We start from the raw sequence: 27,603 nt of genomic DNA, 5'->3' as shown, positions 1-27,603 counted from the left end.
GGTTTGCATTAATGTCCGGAGGGTGTAACAACAAAAGCGAGATCCGCATAATTCAGACCGCCCCATAGTATGAAAACTTTCGTCCATTGACGAAAACAGCTTCAGCAAATCACTTCTTTCCTTTGCTCTCCCATTCCACTCCCTCTCTCCCCCTCCATCTCACCATCTCTTTCTCTCTCTCTCTCTCCTTCTCTCTATATTTCTCTCTGCACCTTCACGCCTTTAAATCAATGGCGGCACCGGAATTTTAAAAGTAAAAGGGGGAAATTGAGGGCAAAGAGAAAATGGGGGGGGGGGGTGGGAAGATGAGGAAAATTTATCGTGTACCGCCAAATGATAAGGAGTTGAGATGGGGAGCCGGAGGGGGGGGGGGTTCTAATTGAAGGAGGGGCATTTGCCCCTCCCCAGGTGCTGTCACCGCTTTGTATAAAATACATGCCTTTCAGTAAAACCAACTCCCGGTAAAACGATAGCCATGGTTGCACAAAATAAAGAAATCTTAAAGAAAAAGGGAGGAAGCGGAAAAGAGCGAGGGAGGGAGAGATAGAGATGGGGGGCGGGGGTGTTGGAAGAGGAAATAAGAAAGATGCGACTAGCGCTTCTTACCAACGTCCCTTAATCTTCCCAACCCTTCGCATGCATGGTTTCGGGATAAGCAAATGGAAAAGTAGTTGGGAGTCATGTATATCGCCTTGACTTGCGGATCACGACGCCACAGAGCGAAGGAGGACGCCACCCTACATACACTGCCATACGCGCGGGAAAATCTCAACCCAAGCCGGAGCGTTATAAATTTGCGATCGCCTGCCGACACCACAGACTGCTCGCTTCATCGTCTTTCCACCTCTTTGACTAAGAAGGGTTTTATCATCAATTTCTCATTTCCTAGAGAAGACGTTTCCATACATCTGATCCTATCGTCTGTTAACAACTTCAAATGACAGCGAGATTTCGGGGACGCCCTACTACTTTGTTGAATGCTATCAGAGTTTTTCTGCGAATTTCAACTTCTTTCAACTTTTGCGACTTCCTCGCTGGATTTTTTTTGCAAATCTTGATATAAACACAAGTGCAGGATTAATTTTCTAAATAACAACATGGGTAAGCATATTTTATTAATTACCACTTCTACCTGATGGTATTCTTACTGAAACACCATTTGAGAATGATAACTTTTTTAAAACTTCGGTTGTGTTTTTTTTTCAAATAATCTTGAAGACTTGGAAAAGACATTCATGGTGTGATAATCGCCAAAAATCTGAATATAAAAACAATTAAGAAATTTACGAATTCAATACAATATACTAGTAAATGACTGAGAAAAGAGAAAAATGAACAACACAACGAAAACCATTATACAAATCATCATTTTGACAAAGATATCATGGATATTGTTATTGGTCGCATGGAAGTTAATAAATTGCACTTAAGTAAAGTATACAACCATCAAAGCACTGTGATCTGACGATTTACATTGTTCAAGAATTTAATAGTATAAAAATTCATTTTCAACTTACATGTCAAAATTGATTTCATTTTAATAAAAGTGAGTCATTTGTTCAACAGGTTTGAAAGAAGTATAATTTTTTTTTATTCAAGTTCTCAAAAACAGAGACGAATTTTTATTGTAAAAATTTGACTTTATGTTGCGTAGATTCATAATAATGTGTGATTCGATTTTGTTTCAAGGATTTATATCATTGGCATGACTTGTCTTATTCATGATAAAGTAGTATTATCATTATTAATTGTTTTCAATATTTCTTGAGATATAGATATGTACGAGGTAAATCAAATTAGATTTTACTCTGTAACGCAGCTCTTACCTCAAAACTTCACACAGCTTCTGAATACAAACAGTGAATTTCGTGAATATTTTCTGCAATGTATTCACAATGATTGGTCTTAAGTCAATCGACTAAAACCACCCCCTGCAAAAATCTATTCATTTGACAAGCAGATAAGAAAGTGATCTTAAGAGTTTTTGGGCAAAATATTTTTCATGATTCTATAACAAACTTATAGTAGGTTTTTATATACCAGCTTGGTGTTAACCAGCAAAAAGAAAAAAAAGCTGTCTTGCCTAGTTCCTATGGGTTATCATAAACGGAACAGAAACGATTATCATGAGCGAAACAATGGCCCTATTAGAGAGAGATATCTTCATTCTGATATTTTCTCATCATAAATCAATATCCTTTTGCCATGTTTCCCCGTTACTCCTCCGTTACGTTTTTTTCACATTGGCCTATTTTCCAGAGTATTGATTTGAATCACTTTAACCAAACTGCCCCGCAAATGCTAGATCTTTCCCGTCATTCAAAGGGGGATATTCCTAGAATAGGCCTATAACTAAAAACAAGTTATTAATTTTATGTCCGAAAATCAATCACAAAACAATTGCTGGTCTGCTTGCTGCAAGTGAAAGTCAAAATTTATTTTCGAAAGTTAGAATTGATCAACCAAATGCAATGCGGAGCTGATCATTAGAAATCGATTAGTGATTTTGCATCTTGCGTTGTGAATTAATTGGAATAAATCCAACAAGGTCGGACTGGTCTTGGGGACTATTCCAATTATAAGATTTAAATCCTATAATTAGAAGTCAAGTCTAGGTTTGTAAACTTGTGACGAGGACGGTGGATTGCAGTCGAAAATTTCGGTAAATTAATATATTCAAATGAAATGCCATAATGTATTAAGTGTTACTGCTGTTCGCTTATTTGTTTGAGCCAGTACGCGAATTAAGCTGTAATATGTTTTAAAAATTTGTTGGATTTAAAAAAAACTTTGGTCTCTAAAATGAGAGATAATAAGAGAGTGAAATTAAGAAGTCTCGTTTTATTTTTCTTAATTTGTTATCTAGGAGAGACCTTATCGAACCTCGAAATGCTATATACTTGATTGATGGGGGGTATTTATTTAGATTGATGGGCAGATAACACAGATAAGATATATGGATATAGATAGATAGATAGATAGAGAGATTGCTCAGTTGGGATGTGTCTAGTTAGATAGATAGACAGATAAATAAAGAGTAGATAGATGTATATATAGATAGATAGGGTGGGTGAATGGGTGGATGGATAGTTTGATAGATAGCAACAGTTTGTATTAAGAGAATGACATTGAAAGTAATCGTTTTTCTTTCATATCTCATCCAGGTCGGACTTTACCGAACCCCGTCCCGTGCAAGGTGTGCGGCGATAAAAGCTACGGCAAACACTACGGCGTCTACTGCTGCGACGGCTGTAGCTGCTTCTTCAAGCGGAGCATCAGGAGGAACATGCGTTACACCTGCATTGGCAAGGGCAACTGTCTGGTGGACAAGGCGCGGAGGAACTGGTGCCCGTACTGTCGGCTCAAGAAGTGCTTCGCGGTCAACATGAACAAATCAGGTGAGATTGACAAAGCGCTTCGCGCCAGTTATAGTTCTTGTTCTTGTAACTTCTCTTCGTCTGAATAGTCTTGGATCGCAAGAAGGTGGAATGGCATAAGCACACCAGTTGGTGTCCCTAGACGACCACACCCCAAGGTGTTAAACTACACCGTAGAGATTGATCATAATACCGCAGCGTGTAAAAGTAATGTGTTGTAATAACACCAAAGGCGTTGAACTAACACCGGACCGAAATTGACTGGTGTGGTTCTTAATGTTAACAAACAAAGCACCTGCACAGTTCTTGATGTGTATGGGTATGAACGAGACATGAAGGTTACATGGGAAGTTCAATCTTAAAGGGGAAGTGAACTGCATGTTGTCTCTCATTGATTGTGTGTTATAAATGGCTAGTCTTAAAGTATACTATTGAAACAATTATTAGTAAAACAGAGGATAAATACTATTAGTCAATAATAATTTGTTTACATAAAATAAAATGTTTATTTAGATGAATGGTTCATGTACATGTTTTGCTTCATGATAACATAATTATTGTGATATGATTATATTGAGAAGTTAATTAATGTTTTACCATTCAAGTGGGTCTATTATCTCAAGACTACACTGTTCAGAATGTTGCATTATGGGTATTGAACTTGGCCAGATATTAATAGTTTAGGGCTTGAGGTGGGGCTTCTAAGGCCGTGTGTGCGTGTGTATTCGAGTTTTGTCAGACGTGTATCAATCAGATATGATTATTTACGTCTGGGACCGACCTTTAATGTCACCATCCGAAAGACATGACCAGGGCTCGAACCTCGAACCTCTGCATCAATTTGTAACTTCCCCACAGCTTGGATTACAGGCGCACGCCACAACGCCCGTTGGTTTGTTTGCCCTTTAAACTTGCTGGTTGGACGCATGTGCGTTCTTCATGACTGTGCGTGTATAGTTAATGCTCGTTTATTCACGCTTATTTCAATATAACCGGTTCTTGTAAAATATCACACAGTATACAACGTATTTTCAAGATATCTCTCGGAGCAACAAGCTTATAGTTTTACGCAAACTCCAAACGTTGACAAGTTCGTTGTGGTTCTAAAATCAAAGAGTTTTTGCGATGAGAGATTACTAAAATACAGAACACGACAGGGCGATTGCATGATTGGACAAACTACAAGTAATCACGTGATAAACTTTTAACCAATCAGAGAATGGGACCATGAATTTTCTTAGAACGTGGAATGTAATAATCCTAATACATTTACACAATATTTTGTGATTGATTTATTTGTGTAAAGTAACGTTTCTTGTATTGTATACGAAATAAAAAGTATGATTATTACTTTAAAATGGGACATGACAAGATTAATAGGACAAAATGAAATTTTACTCACCATATCCATTCTCAGCCAAGCATAATTATGGAAGTTTTTTTTAGTAGCTTATAACAGTTGTCTATTAAATTCACTGGCAAACAGTTTAATCAAATGACCTATAAAAAGCCCAGTAGGCGCAAAGTACTCACTAGCTTAAAAACATCATGAACAAGTTGAGTTTTGAACTTCTTGAAGAAAAAAAATATCCACGGGATTTGCATTAAAATAGTTGAATAGGTCTGTAATCATTCATGAACTACACTATAATCACACTTAGCGTTATGGATGATGCTTTTTGAAAATTTTTGTTATATATATATATATATATATATATATATATATATATATATATATATATATATATATATATATATATTAAATCTGGTATTGATGAATTTGCTGACGTGTAACATGCTTAATCAAGATTGACAAACGAGTGGAAAATAAATCCGTATTGCGTTCACTTCTGCTGTAATGTATCAATATTGTTATCTGAGTACTGTATATTTGTTGCTTAAAATATGCACAATTGCATCGAATTCCATAGGCCAATAACAAAAATATGTAGTTAACATCAAGCTGTATCAACTTTCCTATATTAGTTAATTATAACGGCTTTCGAGAAGCCTGCAAATTGAACTTTTTATGAAATATCAATATCTATATGGTTGTCTGACAAAATAGTTTTTGTTATCAAGTTTTTTTTTTTATCAAGTTTTTGATATCAAGTTGGCACGCGCCAATGAAAAACACTTACGAGGGGTGTAATTATTCATGCAAATAGGCTTCGTTTTGGGGACTGATGTCCTATCTCGTATTGCGCTATTACAAAAAAGAACGTTCCGCTTTGAGCGAATATCGTATAAAAACAACAATGTTTATCCAGCCTATATGTATTGTTCGGTTTCAAATCAGATTTGTTAAATTTTAGGTGAGACTTTACCAAAATATTTAACCTCATAATTATTTCAAAATTTATGTATGCGAATGATAATCAATAACAGATTGTGGTGTCCTTGGTCTCTCATGGCAAAGATGGAGAGATAAATCAGTTTACACTCTTTTATTATACCACATTAAATGTAACCCAAGGCTAACAGTAAATGCGCACCCATCTCGGCAATTTTTCAGTTTGTTTGGTGCATATAATTGGCTTGGAGACTGGACAGATTTAATTTGTTCATTAGCGATCATTAAAGCTATAATCTGGTAGTAATGACATCAATGAAGTCTTTAGGTCTTGTTTTTATATTTTTCGAAAAGTTTATTTTCCAAAGTTGGAAGTAAAGAAACATTTTCGACTAACTTCCTAATTCTAATTTTATTTGTCCATATTTTTTTTGTAAAGTTAGTCATTAATAATTCACACCAAAATCGTCATGAAAACTTTCATAATGTTTTATTTTGTCTTGCCGTATATGATTGATCATCGGAAGCAATGTGATATTTCAACGTCCACCTGAAAAAAGGGGGCGGCATACCGTTACCATGACAACCCTTACAGTGAACATAGTAGTCTGTCACATACTCTGACATAGAGCCAAAACATGTCGCAAATTTAACACTGACTGCCCCTAAAACTTCGAGCAGTGTTCTTTGACGTTCGATACTAATAGATTTCCTTGTTATTGCAGGGATTTCGACACAGCCTTTGCTCAGAATTCTTTCGAACAATACCCGTAATTTTACCAAACACACGACTGTAAGAAGAACATTGCGCGCTGACTCTTGGTTAAACAGGCGGTATCCAACAAACCAAAGTCAAATGTGTAACAAGAAACGCTTCTTTTATTTCGAGACTTGTGCAAGGTCCGCCGTCACCAGAACAGAATTTTGTAAAAGGGTGCGACTTACACGTGGTCGATACACAATAGATGTTAAGACTTCTTCAAGATATCCATATTTTAGGCTCTGTTTTGGAGTCTAAAAATCAACCCGTGTTTAATAAGCTCATGGCGCGCTCCGCAGTTTTGGGTTAAGCCAAGTGGTTAAGCCGCAACTCGCGTGCGCACGCATTGACGCGCGAGTCGAAGCGACTCCGTCCATCCCTTTATCCAGATACCTGCCGTTGGTGAGCAAACAATCTTTTGAATTGAAAAAAAAAAGAGAATTGTGAAATGTAATTTGGCCTGCGCTGGTGGTTGTAAACAAGGCCGGAGTTTGGAGGACCCCTCGCCTCTTCAGAGGGTCGTGGATAATTTGATACACCAGCAGAACAATGAGGGAAGTTTGATTCGAAACGATGCAGTTATTAGGATACAAGCCGGCAATGAAGAGGTTGCGCTGTAAAAAGGTCGGCGAGTATTTGTGGACGGGTTGGGCTCCGCTATTGTTCGCCATAAGTGGCCATTGACATCGACGCGTGCGCCGGGCACGGGCGGCTTTTGTCGATGAACGTGAAATAAGTAAACTGAACAAAATCACCGAAATGAGAACAGTTCGAGCGAAACCAACAAGGTCCAATATATACAGCACATGTTGTCATTATCAGTATTAGCCGAGGCACCATACCAGTGCTGTGGGCAACAAAGCCGGTCTTGCCCCGGCGACATTTACACAGCCGCTGCATTAACTGTATCCGGTTTCGTCGCGCTAATCGTGAATTGAGGCGTTTTTTACGCCACGACAACGGCCGTCTTGGCCCTAAACGCCATCTCATATGATGTAGTCAGCCATTCCCAGCCCTCCCTGCGCCCTGTAAACGGTCGGTGGTTTATTATTACATTTCCTTTCGGGGACAGGCACAATCTATTTTTTACCAGGTCAGAATTATTAAATGGTGTACTGGTATACAACCGACTTGTGTACAACCGTTCACACCATGGCGCGCCCCCTCCTCACACCTCTGTCTTGCTGCTGTCGTCACAAGAGGGGTTGGCACGCTGTAATGAAAAAAAAAAAATCTTCGGAGAATCAGACGTCGGTGGGGTTATTATGGCCGTCGCTCCCAAATACCGCCGGGTGTGTCGCAATAGTATTGCCTATTTGAGGGTTCCTCCTACAACTAAATAAAGTATTATAGGCCTACAGCCGTCTTGATGTTTTTGTTATTGGAAAAAAAGTTGTTCTTCACTCTCCTAGAAATTCAATTTGCCAGCAAGGTCTTTGTAAAAAGAATATATGTAAATAATGCATTATCTGACAATTATTATGCATGTTGTAATTGGAGCTAACTTACTTTCTAAGAAACTGGTTATACGATTGGTTTAAATTGAGCCACGTGGTATATTATATAAATACTGACTGATCATAAGGGTAATATCAAAACTATCGCCTCGTCATGACTTTGAGACTACATGCCTAATACCATTCTTCGAGACTGAAGGTATAGGGAAAATAGTGTAGTCTCTGGGGTCATTGATGGACAACAGTTTTTAGTATAGTAAAACATTGTTGACCCAACACTCACACTCATGAGTTTGTGCGTTTTGCTGATCTTCCGCCATATATAGCTTAGATTCCAGACCTGTCGCTTCGAGTCAAATTGCGCGTTAACAGCACAGGCGCGAAATAAAGCGAGTTGAACTGTCTGCTATATGTAGATTTGTCTCATGGTATATCTTACGAATTAAGCTGTGCACACGTTTCAATAAATTATACCGAATGCTCGTATCTAGGGATGAGTAACTTATTTCGATACGAGCAAGTTTTATTTTTATATAATCATAATATAATAAAGTCAATAATGAGCTATGAGAGCGCGCATACAAACAAAACAAAATCTCATAATATTCTTTCTGTGATATCAGAGAAATCAAACCCAATGTATTTTTTCATGAAATATATGTATACATTTATAGAGAAGGGCTATTCCGAAAACTTTCATTCAAAATAGGAAAACCAAGATAGTAGTGAAATTAGGCAAATTGTCATTCAGCGATCCTCCAATTGGCAAACAATACCGTGACGTGTACAATTATGGAATATGACTCCCGACTGACGCGATTCCGAGTCGAATAATAGCACAACATCACGAAACATAATATACTTTTACAAATTACCATCTATACACTGCAAAAACTCTGGTGTTGATTTAACACCAGCCAGGAATCTACATATGTCCACACCAGAGATGTGTTAAACAACACCGGTTTCGTTTTGGTCTATAACACCAGATATGTGTTATACAACATGTACAACACCAATTAGTATTAAAACAGCATCGGTTTGATTCCAAACTGGTGTTGTTTCAATACTTCTCTGGTGTGGACATATATAGATTCCGGGCTGGTGTTAAATCAACACCGGAGTTTTTGCAGTGTAGAAGAGAGGGTGACAGTTATAGTTCTCGTGAACAAGTACTGCATGTGATTTAAAAAAAAAATTATCAGTCAGAAATGAGTCGACGCCTCATGCCCTTATTTCCATATTTCATACGCTTTTAACATTTCATGAAAACCGATCTTTATTAAATGTTTAGTACTCGGTGTTATAAAAGAGACAGTGCATGGTCACAATAATTGCGAAACATTCAAAATGTATTTTTATGTTTTTTTCCTTTTATTAATATTCTGTTGCGTAGTTATTGTAGGTTTCTAGCCTTCATCATGTTGATTAATATAATGCATCAAAGTTTCGTATGAAACCGAAGCCATGCAGGCGTTATTGAGGCCAATGTGAAGCCAAATAAACGCGAAGACGATAAGCATAATAACTTCGTTAAAGTTGAAAACATTGGAGCAAACAAGGGAGGTCGCATCACTAGAATATTTTCAGGGGTGTTTAGCTTAGCCTACATGTACAGATTAAAGGGAAATTTTCTTAATAGCAACATGATTAAAATTATAGATTAAAAATATATTACTCGCCGCTGGGGGCTCCAGCCCCCACTTTTTTCCATAACCATGTACAAAAACGTAATTATGATTGTGATTTTTGCATGGTTAGCCCCCTGCGTAACTTTGCGAACATGCAGCTCCATGAAAGGGCACCAAGCGGTTTTAAATGTTTCTTAGTAAGTTGGGCATGAAGGTAGCATGATCTTCCCTTGATCCATGCATGGTTGTCGAAATCAGGACCATTTTACAAAATTTATGTTTTTTTTTTCTTCAATACAGCCGTCCAAGAAGAAAGGGGGCCTCGGAAGAAGAAACCACAGCAACAGGTTAAACCGGGTCACTGCTCGGCCAGCGGACGCCCCTCTGATCTCCGCCGGGCTGGCGGCGGCGGCTCTAAGACCTCCTTCCGCCCATTCCAACCGTGGAACACTAACCAACACAAACACGCCCATTTCGCTGCTGCCGACCTCGACTCCATGCCTCCCAGTGGGAGCGCTTTTCGGGTCGTGCCTGTGCGAAATGGGCACGGTGGGCGTGTACCAATCCTGGCGAGCCACGCCCACTTCCCGGGATTACATCTCTCGCTGCACCTCCCACCCGTGGCGGCCGCTGCGGCGGCAGCAGCAGCCGCAGCAAGAGCGGAGGGTGGTGCTGGCATTGAGCGGCACCTCGCCGTGTTCTCTCCCCAGAGCGCTGCAGCAGCTCACCTGACTCAAGCTGCAGCCATGAGATCAGATGATAACACAGGTATGTGAATAAAGAAATCTTTCCTATAAATCCCCCGACACAAAATTAAAAAAACCTTACCCCAGATTATTCCATAAAACACATTGTGTTTCTTTCTCTTAAAATCAATTGCAAAATCTTTCCCCCCAAAAGAAGGTCTTATAGTGACATTTTAACTGAAAATAAACACTGTGTACTTGTATTTGACGATACCTATTAATTATGATTAATTTAATTTAATTCATTTGTTAATTATCAAAACAGTAATTCATGTTTTAAGCATTTTCAGTCCTTTCCTTTTTTCAATTTTTCGAATATTTTTTTAATGATTAAGCTTATTTCGTTTTTAGAATGTGTATGAAATTCATACTGTATAAAATAAATTATTTCGAAATGACTGTACTGCCCCTGGTTTATGATTAAGTGATGACGATTTATTTTAATTTATATTTTCAGACTACATAATGAAATTAAATTTCTAGAACCAAAGGAATATTTTGTTTCAGTCGTCGGTCACATAATCATGATAATATATAGGGTGTCGATATAAACGACAATATGAGGAAATTAATTGTTTTTATGAATTCATTCAAATGTTCATGATTGTATACACTGTTAAAAAAAAACGTGATTTTACAGAAAAAAAGAAGATTTTGCAGAAAGCAATAACAGAATCATTCTATAAATTCATAAAACAGGAAATTTTCAGCAATTTAACGGAACAGGTCTGTTTAAAAAGGGGAAAAGGGTGTTTTATTTAAGGAAATTTGTAAGATTACATACACCAAATACCAATTTTCTGTAAGATTACGCAATCTGGTAAGATTACAGGTGTTCTCGAGACTCTGCTGCAGGAACTTCTTTTATTTTAAGGATAATTTTTCCAACAGTGTATGCAAGTGTGATGGAAATATGAAAGTGGAAGTTTAATAGTTACGTGAGTGAAAGTGAGGTCAAAAATAAAATTACACAACTTGACGAGAGAGAAGAAAAATAATTTTGGAACTTGATTAAAGCTCTTACCTTCTACTTTGTAATATCCCCAAAATAATCATAAGAGCATTGATAGTCATAAATTATGTTGATATATCCATTAATACAAAGCAGGGGCGGCCCACCTGGGGGGAAAGGACCAACCACTCCCTTATATAACGATTTTCCAGGTAGTGGCATAGAAAGAAAAGAAGAGGAGAAAAGGAAAAGGAAACCAAAGTAGAAGAGTATAAAACTAAGAGGTCTTAGTCTTATGAATCAATTCAACATTCTTTCGTTATTCAACTGAAAAATAATATGACGTCACATACAGCTCATTCTCCCACTATAAAAATATGTGGGCGCCGCCCCTGTTAAATCATGTTAATAAACGAACATTGATCAATCAAACCTATTTAAATGGATTGATCTTATATTACCGTTAACAAATCTGGTCAAGGGGAAAATGATCCGTTACGCTTTTTTTTAATAATAATTTGGTAATAATCAGATCGGACCTTATATAACCGATTCGGGGTGTGGCACAGGCAGACCCGGTTCCTAGTGCACACCGACCCAGGACTGTTCTTATTTTAGAATGTACACAGCACCGGTGTTAATACATGTTAACAAGCGTTCATACATGACCACACTAGTCATACACCGGTGTTGAATTACAGTTGATTATTACTTTAACACTCTTTGGTGATCAGTTAAAACTCTAGGGTGTAATCTCAGCACCTCTGGGAGTATTTCTTGAGGGACACCTTCTAGTGCCAGAATTAATGTTCCATTTTTACAATGTGAGGTGAAAACACGTTTTATATAAAGTAAGATTCACCAAACATTAGGTGAGAGTTGCACAGCATTAATATTTTATCCAACAAATATTAATTTCAGGCCAATAATTCATTTCCGGATGCAGTATTTGGGAAACCCGCTAGGTGTATTTCTCCTCTCTCTCCTTTTCCGAAAGGTAAAGTGAAAATGCATTCAGTATCACATTCAGTATCACAGATTTAAACCCATTTGTATTCTTAAGAATTCTCATCTTGAAAAGAAAGCAATGAAACAAAATAACTGCGAAGCATTCAAATATGCTCCCTTTCTCCAACGCGGCAAGCCACAATTCAACTCGGCCCGAAACACACCTAAGTGGAAGATTGTTGCCAATTTCCTAAAGGGGCAAATCAAGGCAGCGTTTCCTTGAAGTGTAAAAGGGACTGGGCAGCGCATATGTCTGCGGAGTCAAATTTGACTCTGAACAGCTGAGAGTCAACTGTATTCCAAGTCAAATGACTTAGATTCCGAATGGATTTGACTCGGAATGGTGTCACATCAGCTGAAAATGACTCAGTACTGAGTCAGTGTTACTCGGAAACGAGTCACTTTGACTTGAAACAGAGTTGACTCCCATCTAGCGCCATATTCGAGTCAAATTTGACTCCTCCGAAATAGGAGTGACTGGTCTTTAGATTGTATTAACTACACACTTAAAATGTTGGGCAACATACTGTCCACTGTGTTGGGTAATGTATGTTGGTATAAATAATATAATCTGGGCAATTATTATCCAGTTGTGCAAATTCATTACCCAATTATTAGTTTTTATTTTATTTAACCAATAGTTGTTTGGACAGTATGTTGCCCAGGGTTGGTCAAAAGTTGGGCATTTTTTGCCCAATTATGTTAAGAGAGTACAGTCACAAATCCAGACCGACAAAGGCTTTCATTTTATTTCCATTGACAATAACGTGTCGGTCACTTTGAATTCGGTTTCGTTTGTGTAACTGTAATCACTCTGAAAAAAAAAGTATTGGTCAAAATGACCATCCTTTTGATTAATGTCCAACCGATAATATTGGTCAAAGTCAATGAATATTGGTCAGGGTCAATGTGGAAGCGACGTGGTGTAGCGGTTCTGACTCTCGCCTTGTAATCAGAGGGTCGTGTGTTCGAATCCCGCCATGGCCTATCGTCCTTTGGCAAGGCGTCAATCCACAATTTGCCACTCTCCACCCAGGTGTTAAATGGGTACCCGGTAGGATGCGAAAGCCTATGTAGTATGCCTAGCAATTGAGTCTTGGAACTCTTGTTGGAATGCTCCCAAGGGAGTGGAGGAGGTATTTGTATGCGGGCATGCAAGGATCCGATGACCGGGGTAATACTATATCTGTAAAGCGCTTAGAAACGTCGTTTCGATGTGTTAAGCGCTATATAAATGCGGAATATTATAATGAAATTCCTGGTAGATTTAACTGGGCGTTGTGGCGTGCGCCTGTAATCCAAGCTGTGGGGAAGTTACAAATTGATGCAGAGGTTCGAGCCCTGGTCACGTCTTTCGGACGGTGACGTTAAAGGTCGGTCCCAGACGTAAATAATCATATCTGATTGATACACGTCTGACAAAACTCAAATACACACACACACACACACACACACACACCAATAATTTGATTGATTTTGAACATTTTTCTTGTCGGACACTTATTGACTAAGAGAATTGTCATTTTGACTAATCCCTTTTTAAGTGTAAAGCTGGGCAATCACGCAGATCTTACTTTCACTCAAACTGCGCAGGTTCATCAGGAATTCTATCGTTTTGGCGACCGTAATCAACGGATTATGGGAGAAAACGAAGTATTTGTGATACCCTACGAAAAAATAAAGCATTTAAAAGAAAATTATCTTGTTTTACTGCGTCATTGAAGACAAAAGTATGTCTTCACTCATAATTTTATTTTGTTCTTGATGAGTCGAAGGCTTCCTCGCACGTAGTCACGATATAGTAACGCCAAAACCATTCAACAACGTCATTTTTAAAGATAGAACTAAAAAGATGAAATAAAAGAAAAAAAACTGTCATTACATCACCACTGACCCATTAAACAGTGTGTTTTCTTTATTCAGGGGAGGGGGTGGGGACTGTCCCAACTCTCCATCAACGAAAGCAATCGACTGGCAAATCCGAACGATGAACTTGACCATGTATCAATACAAATCCCCGTGGAATATATTGGTTGATTTGGACATATTTCATAGCCTCATACACATTGATTATTTTGAGTAATTCTTTTCAAGATTTAAAACCTTGAATAGACCTGAAAAGAATCTAAAATATAAACATGAATTTTGCCCAAAACGATGACCATAGAATATGGCCAACATTGGAGCAGTATTTTGTTTTCTTTGACACAATTGGTCAATTGATCTTGATCATCTCTAAATTCGTTGTCACAGTCTTTTTTTTTTTTTTCTGGGGGGGGGGGCAATACTCTAACCAACAATGTTCATAATATTTAGTGATTTTATTGTGTGTGTTCGATGTAGGGGGTTGATAGGGACCCTTCCAACCCCCATTTTCACCCCCACCGCGCTTCATGCTTTCGGAACACATTTTGATCGAGAAAGTGCTATACGGCCATCAAAGTCTCAAAAATCGTCTGAATTATTCATACCGCCGAAACAGTGCCTTCTCACACAATCCCTGACAAAACACAAAAATAGAGACATCGCGATTGTCTTAACCCCCTGAGCTCCGGGGGACATTAATGGATGTGTTTGCCCCGCAGAGCCCGGCTAATAAAAGGTTAAGTAAAGATAAGCGCGCCTACCCGCCGATATACCTTGCCTTTCAATAAGTGAACCACAATGACGCGAGCTGCCAGGAACTTGAATAATTCACCGTTTTCCGATCGATTGGTTTGAGTGAAGATCAGGAGGCTAAAATCGGGAAGAATTTTAAGAGACAGAACCTAGTAGTCTCTTCTGAAAGAGTATTTTTATTCCAATGTGCATGATTGGGTCTCGATGTCTCTATGTATGGTGAATTTAGATTAGATTAGAATTATTTTTTTCCGTTCAACAAAATAAACAAACATTATAATTAAAGTAATAGTACATATTCAAAATAGTACAGACAGTTCAATGACATTTCATAATAAATATTGAAGATAAATTAAATAAACTTGCCCCAAAAAGCAAAGTTTGTATAAACGGCAAGTCCCTAAACTTAGTTTCAATACTAATTAACAAAACTATTTATATACATTAATGGAGACGGACGAAGATGAGCTTAAAACAAGTAAACTACAAAATATCAAAATAAAGCGAATACGCGACTACAAAGATAAGAGAAAGTAAATTCAAATGATAATTACAATGATAACAACATTAATGATAATGATGAATTTAAAATAGTCATTATAAAAATATAATAAGGAGAAAAATGGAGGCAAAGGATGGTGGGAGGTGCAAATAAAACTGAAAATGAGAAGAGGAACATGGCAGGTGCACAGGTTGTTAGGCATTGTCATTATTTAAGACATATAACATTTGACAAATTTGTTGATAGTTAAAGGTTAGATTTTGATACTTTTAGTTTAGGTTTTGTTAGCTTGACTTGTTGGTGTGAAGTATTGACAAACAAGCATCTTTTTAAGTTTGCGCTTGAAAACCTTAATGCTTGAAGATTCTTTAGAGTCGTTGGGCAGGGAATTTTCAGTACACTGGTCCAAAAAAAGACGAAAGAGCTTTTTTTCTAATATTTAGAAGAAAGGGCATCCGTGTATAGTCCTTAAATTTTCCATGAGATCACCAGTTTCGTTTATTTTCGGGGGAAAAGAGGTTTAAAAAAAGAGGGTTGAATGGATGGGTAAATGCTTGGATAACCGTCTTGGAGCGTGTCATAATTTCATTTGCTATCACTTGACCGCTTTCCTCTTTAAATATTCAGGATTGTGTGGAAAAAAGTGCAGTCTCCTTTGGAAGACTTGGCCTGTAACAACGACTCTGATTGGTTGGTAGTGGGTATTTGAAAAACGTACGAATGTAACAATGGATTTCATTGGCCTCATCCATTTTGCTTTCTTTCTGTAGATGATATCTATGCTTGCTATCGCTTATTTCATCCGTTATTTCATAGATAATTACATCACCTTTTTACATGTTTAATCAACTTAGACTGTTGGACATATTCATGTCATCTAATCATGTCCTTTACCAATGTTGTCTCACCAAACAAACTTAATGAAAATCTCTTTTCGTTTGCCTAAACGATTACACAATCTTGATCACTTATCCCCCTTCTTGATGTCATCATTCCCATCTCCTTTCTTTATCTTCTCATCACCGTTTTCTTTACCCCTAATCACCAAATAATCTTGCTTGTCCTCATTCCCCCGCATCCCCTCCATCTTCACCCCCGAACTCCGGCGGCGAAGTCCTGACAACAGAATCGAACACCGGCGCGCATCACCAGCGTCTTGGCTAGCTAGCTAACTCCTCCCGGTCACCGATACATTGGCTGACCGGCATCAGAGAGCATCTGAACAAGCGCCGCGGTGACATCTAATCAATGCTCAGGCAGGGACATCCGTCAGCGAGGAAGAGACTCGAATTTAAAATAAAAACCCTGGGCCCCTGCGTTGCGGAGGGACCACCAATTTGAAAACCCCCAAAACACAAGGATGGCCTGAGCTTTCTATAAAGGGGGAACAATCAAAAACTGATTGACGGCGTGTAGTTGCTTATTGATTCGCTGAAAAAATATTTCCCGCTCCCAGGCGATATGGATAATAAGATTTTACGAGTTTGGTTTATCGATTTATCTTACTTTTTGCTGTTTGCGGTGCATCGGTATTTCCATCATTGATATAACCCCTCTCTTTCTCTCCGTCTCTATCTATCACGCTATTTCTCTATCTCCCTCACTATCCCGTTCATCTTTCTCTCTTTGTTCTTTACCATGTTTACTCTGTCTTTTTCCCACCTCGCTATCTTTCTCCATTTCTCCCTGAGCCCCCCTCTCCCCCTCTCCCTATCTTCCTTTCTTTTCCCCTCTGCCTCTCCGTCTCTATCTCCCTATCTTTTTTATCTCTCTCTCTCCCTCCTTTTCTCTTTCTCCGTCCGTTTGGGGAATGGCATCTTCACTTTTTGGAAGTTTTTGCATCTGGCTATTCACACCTCCTGGTACGTATACGCTCTCTTCATCTCTAAAGCTATACAGTCACACCATCGAAACCGAATCCAAACCGACCGATCATATGTCATTAATCATAACGTAATAATTCTTGTCGATGACGAATTGGTTTAGCCGTTGTGACTGAGCTTCATTCTTGCAGGTCAGCTTCTGTTTTATGGTTAAGTCAAGTACTCGGATCGCCATTGATTATTCCGATATGCAGTTTGGATTTCATGCTCTGCTTCATCCTCCATGTCTTCTTCTTTTTCTCTTTTTTTTTGGTTTGCTTCATATACATGACTTCACTCCATGCTCTCTTTTTCTCATATTCAATTATCATTCTAATGCTCTGTTTCTCTCACTTTTCTTGTCGACCGTTCTATGTGTTTTTTCCCCCTTTTCTCCTCTATTGTCGCTTTGCCATATATATATATTTTTTTACACATCTCCATAATGAATAATCCATAAATGCTTTTAAAGTTTCTCCCTTCCCATTCTGTCCTCTTTTCCGTTATCCCCTTTAACAGTCTATCTATCTCTCCTTCTCTCTGTCTTTACTTTGTGTCTTTCTTTCCATCTGTCTCTCTCTCTCTCTCCTCTTCTTCCCAGTCTATTCCCCTTACATATACACCCTTCTCTCTAACACTTTCCAATGCACCCCTCATCGCGGCATCATTGTCCGCAGTGATTATTGCTCTAATCAAGTTTAGCCAAGATGAGGATGGGTTTAGCCAAGAAAAGTTTAGAGGCGAGCCCCGAACGGAATATTTACTCAGGAGATACTTCTTTGGTGAAGGGGCTGAGGATGAGAAGAGAGCTGGCGAGAGGAAAAATTATTAAGTTTTTGCTCGCACAGTTCACCCTCCTCCCTTTATCTCTCTCTTTCTCTAATCTTCTTTCTCCTCTTACCATTTCTTCCTCCACGTTTGGGATACAATATTTTAGTTGATAATTAGTTAATTTCTGAACAAATTCTTTTTCTTTTGTTTTCCTAGCATTTCAATAGCTCTTAAAGAGGAAGAAGATTATGCTCATAATTTTTGTAAATCAATATATTATTATTATTATTATTATAGTCATTTTTCTCTTTGTTTCCCTTTCATTTTTCATAATTATTATCTGTCAAGTTGGTATTTTTGTTGCGTTTGTTTGTGAGGAGTTATGGGGAATATTTTTAATTTGTTAAATATTCATTTAAAAAAATAGTTCTTTTGTTATGTGGGTGCGTGTGTCAGGGTGTGTGTGCGAATGTGCGTGTGTGTTGAGGGAATGATATTGTATCAAAAATGAAATTTCTTATCAAAGCCAGTTATCTGTTTTTGTTGTATGAGAATGTCTGTGTGTGTGAGGGTGTGTGTGTGAATGTGTGTGTAAGGGTTGGTAAGCGCGCGCGCGCGCGGGTGTGTGTGTGTGGGCGGGGGGGGGGGGTGATTTGAGGTGGGAGATTTTTTTTTTTTTCGATGAGTCAGTGACTTCTCTGATGTGTTTGCTTTTATTGTGTGTATGTTATGAGTATGCCTGTACTGCTGTTGCGCGTGTGTGCGTATGTTTGAGAGGGTGATGGGAGTAATAATGAAATCCCTTGTTTTTTTGTTCTGCATGTGTGACGGGAGGTATATGAAATTTTTAATGAGATATCAAGCATAGACAAGCGTTGTCATGGTTCTCGTTGTGTGTGTGTGCGTCGACATGGTGGGTGTGGGTGAGGGTTGGGGAGCATGCGTGTGTTGTGACTGGTGGAGATATGAGCCTGGTGGCTCTTTCTTGCATTTTCTCATGCTTTCCATTAATCTTCCCTCTCTCCTTTTACTCCCTACACCACGCACCCAACCACACACACACACCCTCATACATAAGCACAACAACACGCACACACACACACACAAACGCATTTACAACCGCCTTAATACCTCACAAAACGAACACACGCCCTACAAATCAATACCCTCTTTAAAGAAGGTTAAACCAATAAAATTTAAGAAGGGACATACAGCAAGTAATAACAAACAAAATAATGCAATGTAAAATATTATCTGAAAAATCACCAATTGAACATATTTTACCAAAAATATTTTCGATTTTTTTTGGACCCCTTTTCAAAACTGAATGTTGAATAATCTTTTTTCAGACAACCTTTTTATAGATTGTATACACATCACCTCCAACTCCCTTTCTGTTTATTCATTCCCGCTCTCCCCCCTCTCTCTATACGTTTCCTAAAACAATCACAATATCCCTTCTCTTTGGCTAGCTAGCCAATATAAACGCATTAAGCCATCTCGACGGTCAGGAACGCATTATCGCATTTCGACTTGTTACATGCACTCCGCGAGATCTCTTATTTTCTCAGCGACTGTTGATTTAAACCGTTTGCTTTCATACACGCGACCAAAGAACAAACTTTGTTTGGGATCCACTCTCCAGCTCTAACAAGCAATTAAATATTGATAAAAGGAGGGAAGCGTAAGGAGGAGGAGAGGATAATGATACAATGAAGATGGAGAGGGGAAGGGGGGGGGCAGAGAGAGAGATGAGGTGAGGGGAGGGGTTAGAGATAGAGACAGAAATGAAATGTATGATTTCATGATTGTGATTCTGTTATATTTTAAGTGATGAAGAATTGAAATGTGACATTTGGTATATGTCCGACATGAGCAAATACTTAAAAATGAAAATGACATCGAAGTGTTTAAGTCCACATCCCTATTGTGTTGCTTATTTATATTTTTAATCATAATCAGAATTGTTGTAGAAACTTAATATTTCATTTCCATATTCAAATTCAAAGATTAAAAGAAACATAATCAGCAAATTACAATCAAACAAAAAAATATACCACATAAAATATAACAAAAGATAAAAATGATTTAAAAAAATTAAAAAGAGAAAGAGAGCTGAATAATACATGTACATGCATTTTCATGGATAGAGGCACGTTAGAAATTGAATGGAGTGAATACGAAAAGCCACGAAGGCTTATCGGGGGTATTCCCAAATTATACATAGTAATGAAAAAAAAAAGATTTGAAGCATTCAAAAAGATGTCAAAGACAAGATAAAGAGAGGAAGAGGGAAGAGAGTAAGAGATAGGAAATGGACATGAAATTGCATTGCAGAAAGAAAGAGAGATGACCTCATAATTGCAAAGAAAAAAACATTTCGTTCACCATGAAAAAAAAAAAGTTATGTAATGAATTGAAATCAAACAAGAGGACGTGGGTAATAGAACTCACAATGAAATTAATTATTTTAAAATCAGATTTATATTTTCGCAAATGTCTATATAAAAAAATTATTTATTCTTCAAAATAATATCTATAGAATGAGTGAAATAAAGCAACTATTAAGAATATCTGCTGTTTTCTTTTCTTTTACAATACAGGAGCGAGTACAAGCCCGGTCAGCACTGGATCTGAGCGGGGTTCGACGTCCTCGGCCGCCGCTGCTACCCCGGCCCAACTTGTCCAGTGGCTGCCTCGTTCTCCCATGCTGGCAGCCAACTTCCCCCTCGCTATGTGTACCTCTCCCCGACTCTCCGGCGCATCAGCCATCGAAGAGACCGCTACTCAGATCATCATCCACGCAATAAGGACATCGAAATCTGTTCAACCGTTCAGGTCGGTAGAATTTGAGTTTGATGACAACTTTGTCATTTTTCCTGATTCTATGACATTTCTTCTTTTAAATTAATAATCAATAATTATACTTAGGATAATGATTTTTTTCCAAGACGTATAACCACTGTTTTCATAATTTTGACAAAATGTTAAATTTACAAATTTACCATGATATAAAATTTATTCACCTTTTTGCATCTATCTTTCAAATGATATCAAATCAATTTTAATCCTTTTTCATTTTCAATATGAAAAAATATCTTTCAAATTACAACGGAAACAAAACCATATGGCATGATTACATAGATATAATAAAAGAAAATAATAATTATCTTTAATATGCATTAGAAAAGAATTAACATGCTTTCTATCGAATTAATGATGTTGTTTTTCTAAATATGATACCAAGTATATTTGAAGAAATAAACCAGTAAATTAAAGCAGTATTGATTGATAATACAACTCTATGGACAACAATCCGAAATAATTATGACTGATTTCATTTACCACTTAATTTTGGCGAAATCAAATCAACTGTTAAAAATAATTTAAACAACGCTGTTTACTATGTTAATCGCACAGTAGTTGTTTAAACAATTTAAACAAGTGTTTAAAATTTTGAACAACCATGCTTAAATTATTGATTATTAAATATTTGAATTTAAACTTTGTTGTTTAAGATTTTAAACAATTGTTTAAAATATTTAAACAACTACTGTGCGATTCACATAGTAAAGAGCGTTGTTGAAATTATTTTTAACAGTGCACGTCTCTTAAATTTAAGAAATGTAAACGTCATAATAAGTGATCGTTGTTTCTATATATTTTGTTGAATAGTCATTTGTATATATTATGAAATAAAATTATTTATTACAAATTCTTTGCATGTCCCATATGGTTATATCAATTTTAATATATCTTAAATTATATTTTTTTTATAAGATTTAATATATCATTCATCGATTTATGGGAAATCTAGTCCCTTTCAAATTTTCAATAGAAAATTTTGACCTCAGGCAAAATATAAGACAACATAATGAAATGAAAAGGGAATCATAACTTGTTTTAAATATAATATTCTTTGAATATTACTGTTTTAATCTTTCTGTGTAAACAAATAAAATATATATCTTTAAAAGAAACTAATCTTCATTTGAATTAATTGAGACATATATTTTGAATAATGCAATAACACATTAACTTGGAATCACTTTCCCGTTTTCTCCTTTTCTACTAGGCATTAGATCCTTATAGAATGCAATAAGAATGAATGGTTTTTTTTCCACAGGGCGTTAGACCCATGGGACCAAACAAGCCTATTACAGGAATGTTGGGCGGAGCTTTTCCTGCTACACGCCGCCTACTGGCCCCCTGCTGACTTTTGCGCTCTTCTAAGCCACTCCCACTTAAGGATGGACGATGCTAAAACGGAGACGGACTCAAAGGCAAGCGCTTATTTCATCAAGATAATAAATAAAAAAATCAGTAAATATTTTTCTCTTGAATGGGCGAAATTTGCAAGAAATAGACGCTTATATATTTTGATTCATTGGTATTAGTTATTAGGCGAAAAATGTATAAGAAAATTGACGTAATTGGGGTTACTCACTTTATGCACTGTTTCATTATATTTCTTTTTCATGTTTGTTCGAGAATGTCTTTCAATTCGTCGTCATATACTATATCTATATAATCTTATACTGTTTTTAAATAATATTTTAGATTCTGTTTATTCAAAAGAGGAATATATTTATGAATGAATTTTAAATGATTTTTAACACTTGTTTAAACATTTTTAACAACTACTGTTAGGTTAAACAGCGTTTCGCAAGAATTTCAAACAGCATTTTACTCTACACAGTCAAATAAAAATTAAACAACCAAATACATTTGATATAACATGGTTTAGTGTGTGAATTTTCGCTTTTTAAAATGGTTTAAGCAAAATGTATAAAAAAAAATAGAAACAATATTAGAATTTTAGCCAATGAATATCTTATTTAGACATTAAAAATTACTGTTTAAACCTAAAAAAAACAAGATGTGTTTAAAATTTAAATAGTGATTGATCTGCTCATATAGTACATTAGTTGGTATAAAATGTTTCACTGTTCAAGTTGAAATTGCTTCTTCATTTCGTAATCATTATCCTCTTTCATTTTTCCTCTAACAGGGCACGACACGTCGAAAGAGCGAAGTGGTGGATGACATCCAAGAGATCACTGTACGATTACGAACCCTCAACCTCAGCACCCACGAGTTCGCTTTCCTGGAGGCCATCGTCCTTTTTAAACCAGGTACGTGACAAACAGGGGTCTTCGCACGGTCCATGAGGCCCAGAATAGCGAGGTCTTTTTTTGCAATTGCAACGGGGATGGATTCTATAACAGAGTAAATCTATTGAAAATGCCTGTAAAATCACTATGGACAGTTAAGAGGTCTTTGTCGTAAGTTCGTGAATGGGGACAGCAGATCGTCCTACACTGCAAAAACTCTGGTGTTGATTTAACACCAACCCGGAATCAATATCTGTCCACACTAGAGAAGTGTTAAACAACACCAGTTTGGTTTTGGTCTAACACCAGGTATGTGTTTATACAACACCAATTAGTATTAAAACAGCATCGGTTTGATTCCAAACTGGTGTTGTTTCAATACTTCTCTGGTGTGGACATATATAGATTCCGGGCTGGTGTTAAATCAACACCGGAGTTTGATCACACGCCTCTGTATTGAGAGGAAATTATATAATTTACTCTTATTTTCGCGCAGGAAATCATATACGTTACTTTTGAAATAAAACATGCTCACTTAAGAGATTTTACTTGGAAGTTAACAAATGAGTTTAAAACCCGGGAATCATAAAAACGAAATTCTGTTTATTAAGCGCTGTTTTGAAACCATGCATCACGCCCATAATACTCTCGCGATAGGAGGTCGGAACCAGAAATTAATTCTTCACAACTGATTTTTGATAAATTAAACATTTCCCCGTGATAGAGCAAACTACCATCTCCAGCCTCGGCAAGTTCTTTTAGCAATACAAGCAACCGGCCTGCCGCCGATATTTATTCAGCCGAGTTAAGCTCCCACCGCTTCCCGCCACCCGCTGTAGGGGAAATCACGGCGCGCGCGAAAGTGATGAAGAGCGAAACTCGAATAAGGGGATTGCAAAGGTTTTTTTTCCTCCCAGTTCGTAGAAAAAGAGTTCATTAAGGTGGCCTGTTGACTAGTAAATTACACGAAACGTTACAGAATAGACTTATGATATTTTGTTTGTATGAATAGGGTTTAGTTAAACAGAAAGTGGGTGACTCAAGGATGTATTCTTTTGTTGGAGGAAAAAGGGCGGGGTGAATTGTATTACTTTTTATAAGATGGTATGGTTGTGATTCGCAATGCCCATATCGGGAAGGGTAAAATAAGAAGATGATGCAAGTAATCAAAGCGACCGAGATCCTGCTTATCCTTTCCATTCCCTAGTATGCCTGTCTATCAGTTCAGTTAACAAATTTAAAACATACTTATTTAAATTGTAGCTAGCCTCAACAAAATGAACTCACCAACACTTCTCTTCCTCTCCTTTGTTTTCTCAAGCGCATAGAGACTTATTTGTTATTTGCTATGCGCTATACAAAAACTGACCATTGTTATTACATGTATTATTATTTTCATTTCTATATTTCATACTTTGCTCAACATGGTAATTTAAATGGAAATAAAAGAAATGAATACAATATAATACAATTTAACACTATACAATACACCACAAGGCAATACAATGCATTAACAGTTTTTTACAATACGACTCCCGTTAAATTGTACGACTGTGATATTATAACTCGCTTTTGCCATAGCTCTGGGAACAATATTTTGACTGGAGGTGCTGATGTAAATTTGACAAAAAAAGGTTTCTGTACAAAATGAAGGTCATTTTCGTTACATTTTCCCATTTTGTCAAACCGTCTAGAATTCCTAATAATACACGCACCACCCCCCTTTGCAGCACCCCCGCTTCCCAGGGCCATGGCTTTTGCATGAATTTTACGATTACATGTTTATTTTTTTTTCCTTAAATTTGAACTCCAGCTCTATGATCTATTTCTTCTCCTCAACTGAGATTGCTTTTGACATGTTTTTTTTTCATTCTGTTAACATGATTTTTTTTTCTTGGCTGTGTGATTATGTAAGGACACCATTAACCTAATCTATCCTTTGTCTTTTTGAATTCCTCCCCAACTACAGATACAAAAGGCACACTTCGGGAGAAGAGCAAGGTGGAGTTCTTCCGCGATCAATCGCAGGTGGTTCTCGCGCAGTACGAGAACATCGTACATCCCGAGAGTCCCGCGAGATTTGGCAAGCTTCTCCTGACCATGCCCGCCCTGAAGCGCGTGGGCACGGAAAATCTCGAAGAACTGTTTTTCAGGAGGACTTTGGGCAAAGTGCAAGTAGAGAAGATTCTCGAGAGGATGTAAACATTTTGATATGTCTAGAAAATTAAGAAAGCGATGGATAGAAATGATTTTATGGCAATTATAGCTTTCCAAGGATTTGCAGTTAGTACTGAATGAAAAGCGGTTATTCCGATCACTGGATAGACGGACAATAGACCATCAACTACCTGCAATTTGCAATACAAAACCGTTTAATGCAAAGAACGATTTCAGCGAGTTTTCTGTTTATGGTAACTCCCGTATATGAACTCGGCAGGACAGCATTTTGCTGGTAAACTGATAGATGGCCAGTCTGATGAAGTGTTTAAGAGGACGATATGGACTTATAATTTTATTCTACATCGACATGATCATGTTGAATTCAGGTGACGAGCTATACGGACTACCGCCACCAGAGGGCGCCCTGATGTTACTGTTAACCAATTGACAACCGAGTCCTGTAATATCCATAGGCTTTTTAGAGGCAATGTGTTAATAGAAAAGCCTAACTCCACCAAGAGGATACAAGAGTGGTTGAACGCCATTTTTGGTTTCAACCATGATGCCGTAATTATACAAGTTTACTGGGAACCTTAAAAGAACGCAACATTAAAGGTTAAAAGAATGCAGTTGCTGCAATCAATTTCATTAGAATGTTTTTAAAATCAGTTAATCTTATCGTAAATCTGGTAGATCTGGTACATTGATTTAAACATTACTTTATGAAATATTGACATCTTAGCCGAAAACCGATAAATCTGAATATCTCTAACACAGAAAAGAACAAGTAAAACAGTATACTAATATTACTTCGAAAAGACCCGACATTTTTATAAAATACCGTGCTTATTTTGATGATTTGTCAACAATTACACATTTTATTTCAGAGCGATTTGGCACCAATTTGGCACATATTTATTTTTCCTATACATCGAACCCATTTTGAGATCATTACCAAAACCGACATTCATCTGTTGAATTAAATAATTGTGAAAGAACTCAATCATAAGGCCCTGTTGTAGTCATACGACGTCAAACAATATAAACTGACCATTCAGACTTTCGCCGTGTTTTTAATAGAATTTCCCCCTTTTCACGGCGGAGACCTCTTTGTGACTTGAACCTGCATTTAGGCCCCGTCTTACAAAGAGTTACAGTTGATCTGATCAACCTCAAAGGTGTGGTAATCCATAATATGTCATAATATTTCATCCAAGAAAGATTCAGAATGTCCTTTGTAAAAAAAAAAGAGAAGCACACTGAATTTTCAAGAAAACGAAGAATATATGAATATACGTCATATCTAGAAAATATTTTGAACAAACGTGCATTTTATCTGCTGCCTTTGCTGGCTTCCCATAGCTGTGGTTGACCGGATCAATTTCAACTCTTTGTAAGACGGGGCCCATGTCTTTAATTAAAAATACTGTTTACCCCAATCTGATTTCCAACCTTTTCTTTCCCTCCTCTGTTTTTTTCTTTCCAATACATATGCATAATAATATTAAGTGCCCAACTGTTGTTGTTCTTTTAATTTACAAAAAGGGTCTACACTTTACAAGCATTGCTTTTAGTGGCTTTTATCCAATTGGCAAGCAGCATTCCCAGTGATAATAAATAGCCATACTTTAGTTTCCTTTTTGGTAACATGGTAGCAAGGTTAGGATTTAGTCACATGATGTCATACTGCCCAATCACGCATCATAGTCAAATTAAAGGAGAATGAAACTCTTGGAGCAAGTTAGCTTTTGTGAAAGCGGAAAAATCAAAGAATAAGATCAACAAAACTTTGAGTAAAATAGGACTAGCAATAAAAGAATTATGAGCATTTGAATGTCGAGATCACTAATGCTATGGAGATCCTCCCATTGGCAATGCGACCAAGATCTGTGATGTCACACACGTACAACTCTCCCATTTGGACACTGAAAATATACCCCAAAACATCTCTTTTTGCTCATTCTAATCATATGACAAACGATTCATCAATGATATAATGTTGTGAAACCTCTGTACTTGTCATCTCATAAAGAGAACACCTCACCTTGTGGTAGACTCTATAAAAGTGAGAATATAAGTGAAATAAGTACTAAAGTAATGAGGGAGTTGTACGTGTGTGATATCACAGATCTTGGTCGCATTGCCGTTGGGAGGATCTACATGGCACTAGTGATCTCAATATTCGAATGCTCATAACTTTCTTATTATTCATTCAATCTTCCTCAAACTTTCAACAATATGTTTCTTTGATTTTTCTCTTTGATATGGATTCAGCTGGTTTCAAGGGTTTCATTCTCCTTTAACAATACCAATAAAAACGATTTACTATTCACAACTCTACATATCTTTAG

General features: G+C 37.2%; 2 protein-coding genes across 2 annotated transcripts; both read left to right on the top strand.

The window, feature by feature from the left end:
- The first annotated feature begins 711 nt into the window (after positions 1–711).
- LOC135157062 (protein dissatisfaction-like) lies at positions 712–11,440 on the top strand. The gene is made up of 3 exons (XM_064111535.1): positions 712–1,101; positions 3,165–3,398; positions 9,819–11,440. Exons 1-3 carry the CDS (start codon positions 1,098–1,100, stop codon positions 10,292–10,294), a joined length of 714 nt encoding a protein of 237 aa, XP_063967605.1. The 5' UTR covers positions 712–1,097; the 3' UTR covers positions 10,295–11,440.
- Positions 11,441–18,888: 7,448 nt separating this feature from the next.
- On the top strand, positions 18,889–26,482 carry LOC129278851 (photoreceptor-specific nuclear receptor-like). Its single transcript, XM_064111600.1, has 5 exons — positions 18,889–18,901; positions 20,582–20,816; positions 22,105–22,261; positions 22,990–23,113; positions 25,062–26,482. The coding sequence occupies exons 1-5, from the start codon at positions 18,889–18,891 to the stop codon at positions 25,292–25,294; spliced, it is 762 nt and encodes a 253-aa protein (XP_063967670.1). The 3' UTR covers positions 25,295–26,482.
- Positions 26,483–27,603: the final 1,121 nt, after the last annotated feature.

The sequence above is a fragment of the Lytechinus pictus genome, chromosome 16 (genome assembly GCF_037042905.1).
Source record: "Lytechinus pictus isolate F3 Inbred chromosome 16, Lp3.0, whole genome shotgun sequence".
Lineage (NCBI taxonomy): Eukaryota > Metazoa > Echinodermata > Echinoidea > Temnopleuroida > Toxopneustidae > Lytechinus > Lytechinus pictus.
Note: the sequence above shows the minus strand (reverse complement) of the source record. Positions and strands in the feature narration are given on the sequence as shown.

Bases quoted from the DNA above. Each gene is read 5' to 3' on its own strand.
- LOC135157062 (XM_064111535.1), top strand. The intron at 3,399-9,818 runs GTGAGATTGACA...TCTTCAATACAG, and splicing joins GGTCAACATGAACAAATCAG to CCGTCCAAGAAGAAAGGGGG.
- LOC129278851 (XM_064111600.1), top strand. The intron at 20,817-22,104 runs GTCGGTAGAATT...TTTTTTCCACAG, and splicing joins AAATCTGTTCAACCGTTCAG to GGCGTTAGACCCATGGGACC. The intron at 23,114-25,061 runs GTACGTGACAAA...CCCCAACTACAG, and splicing joins CATCGTCCTTTTTAAACCAG to ATACAAAAGGCACACTTCGG.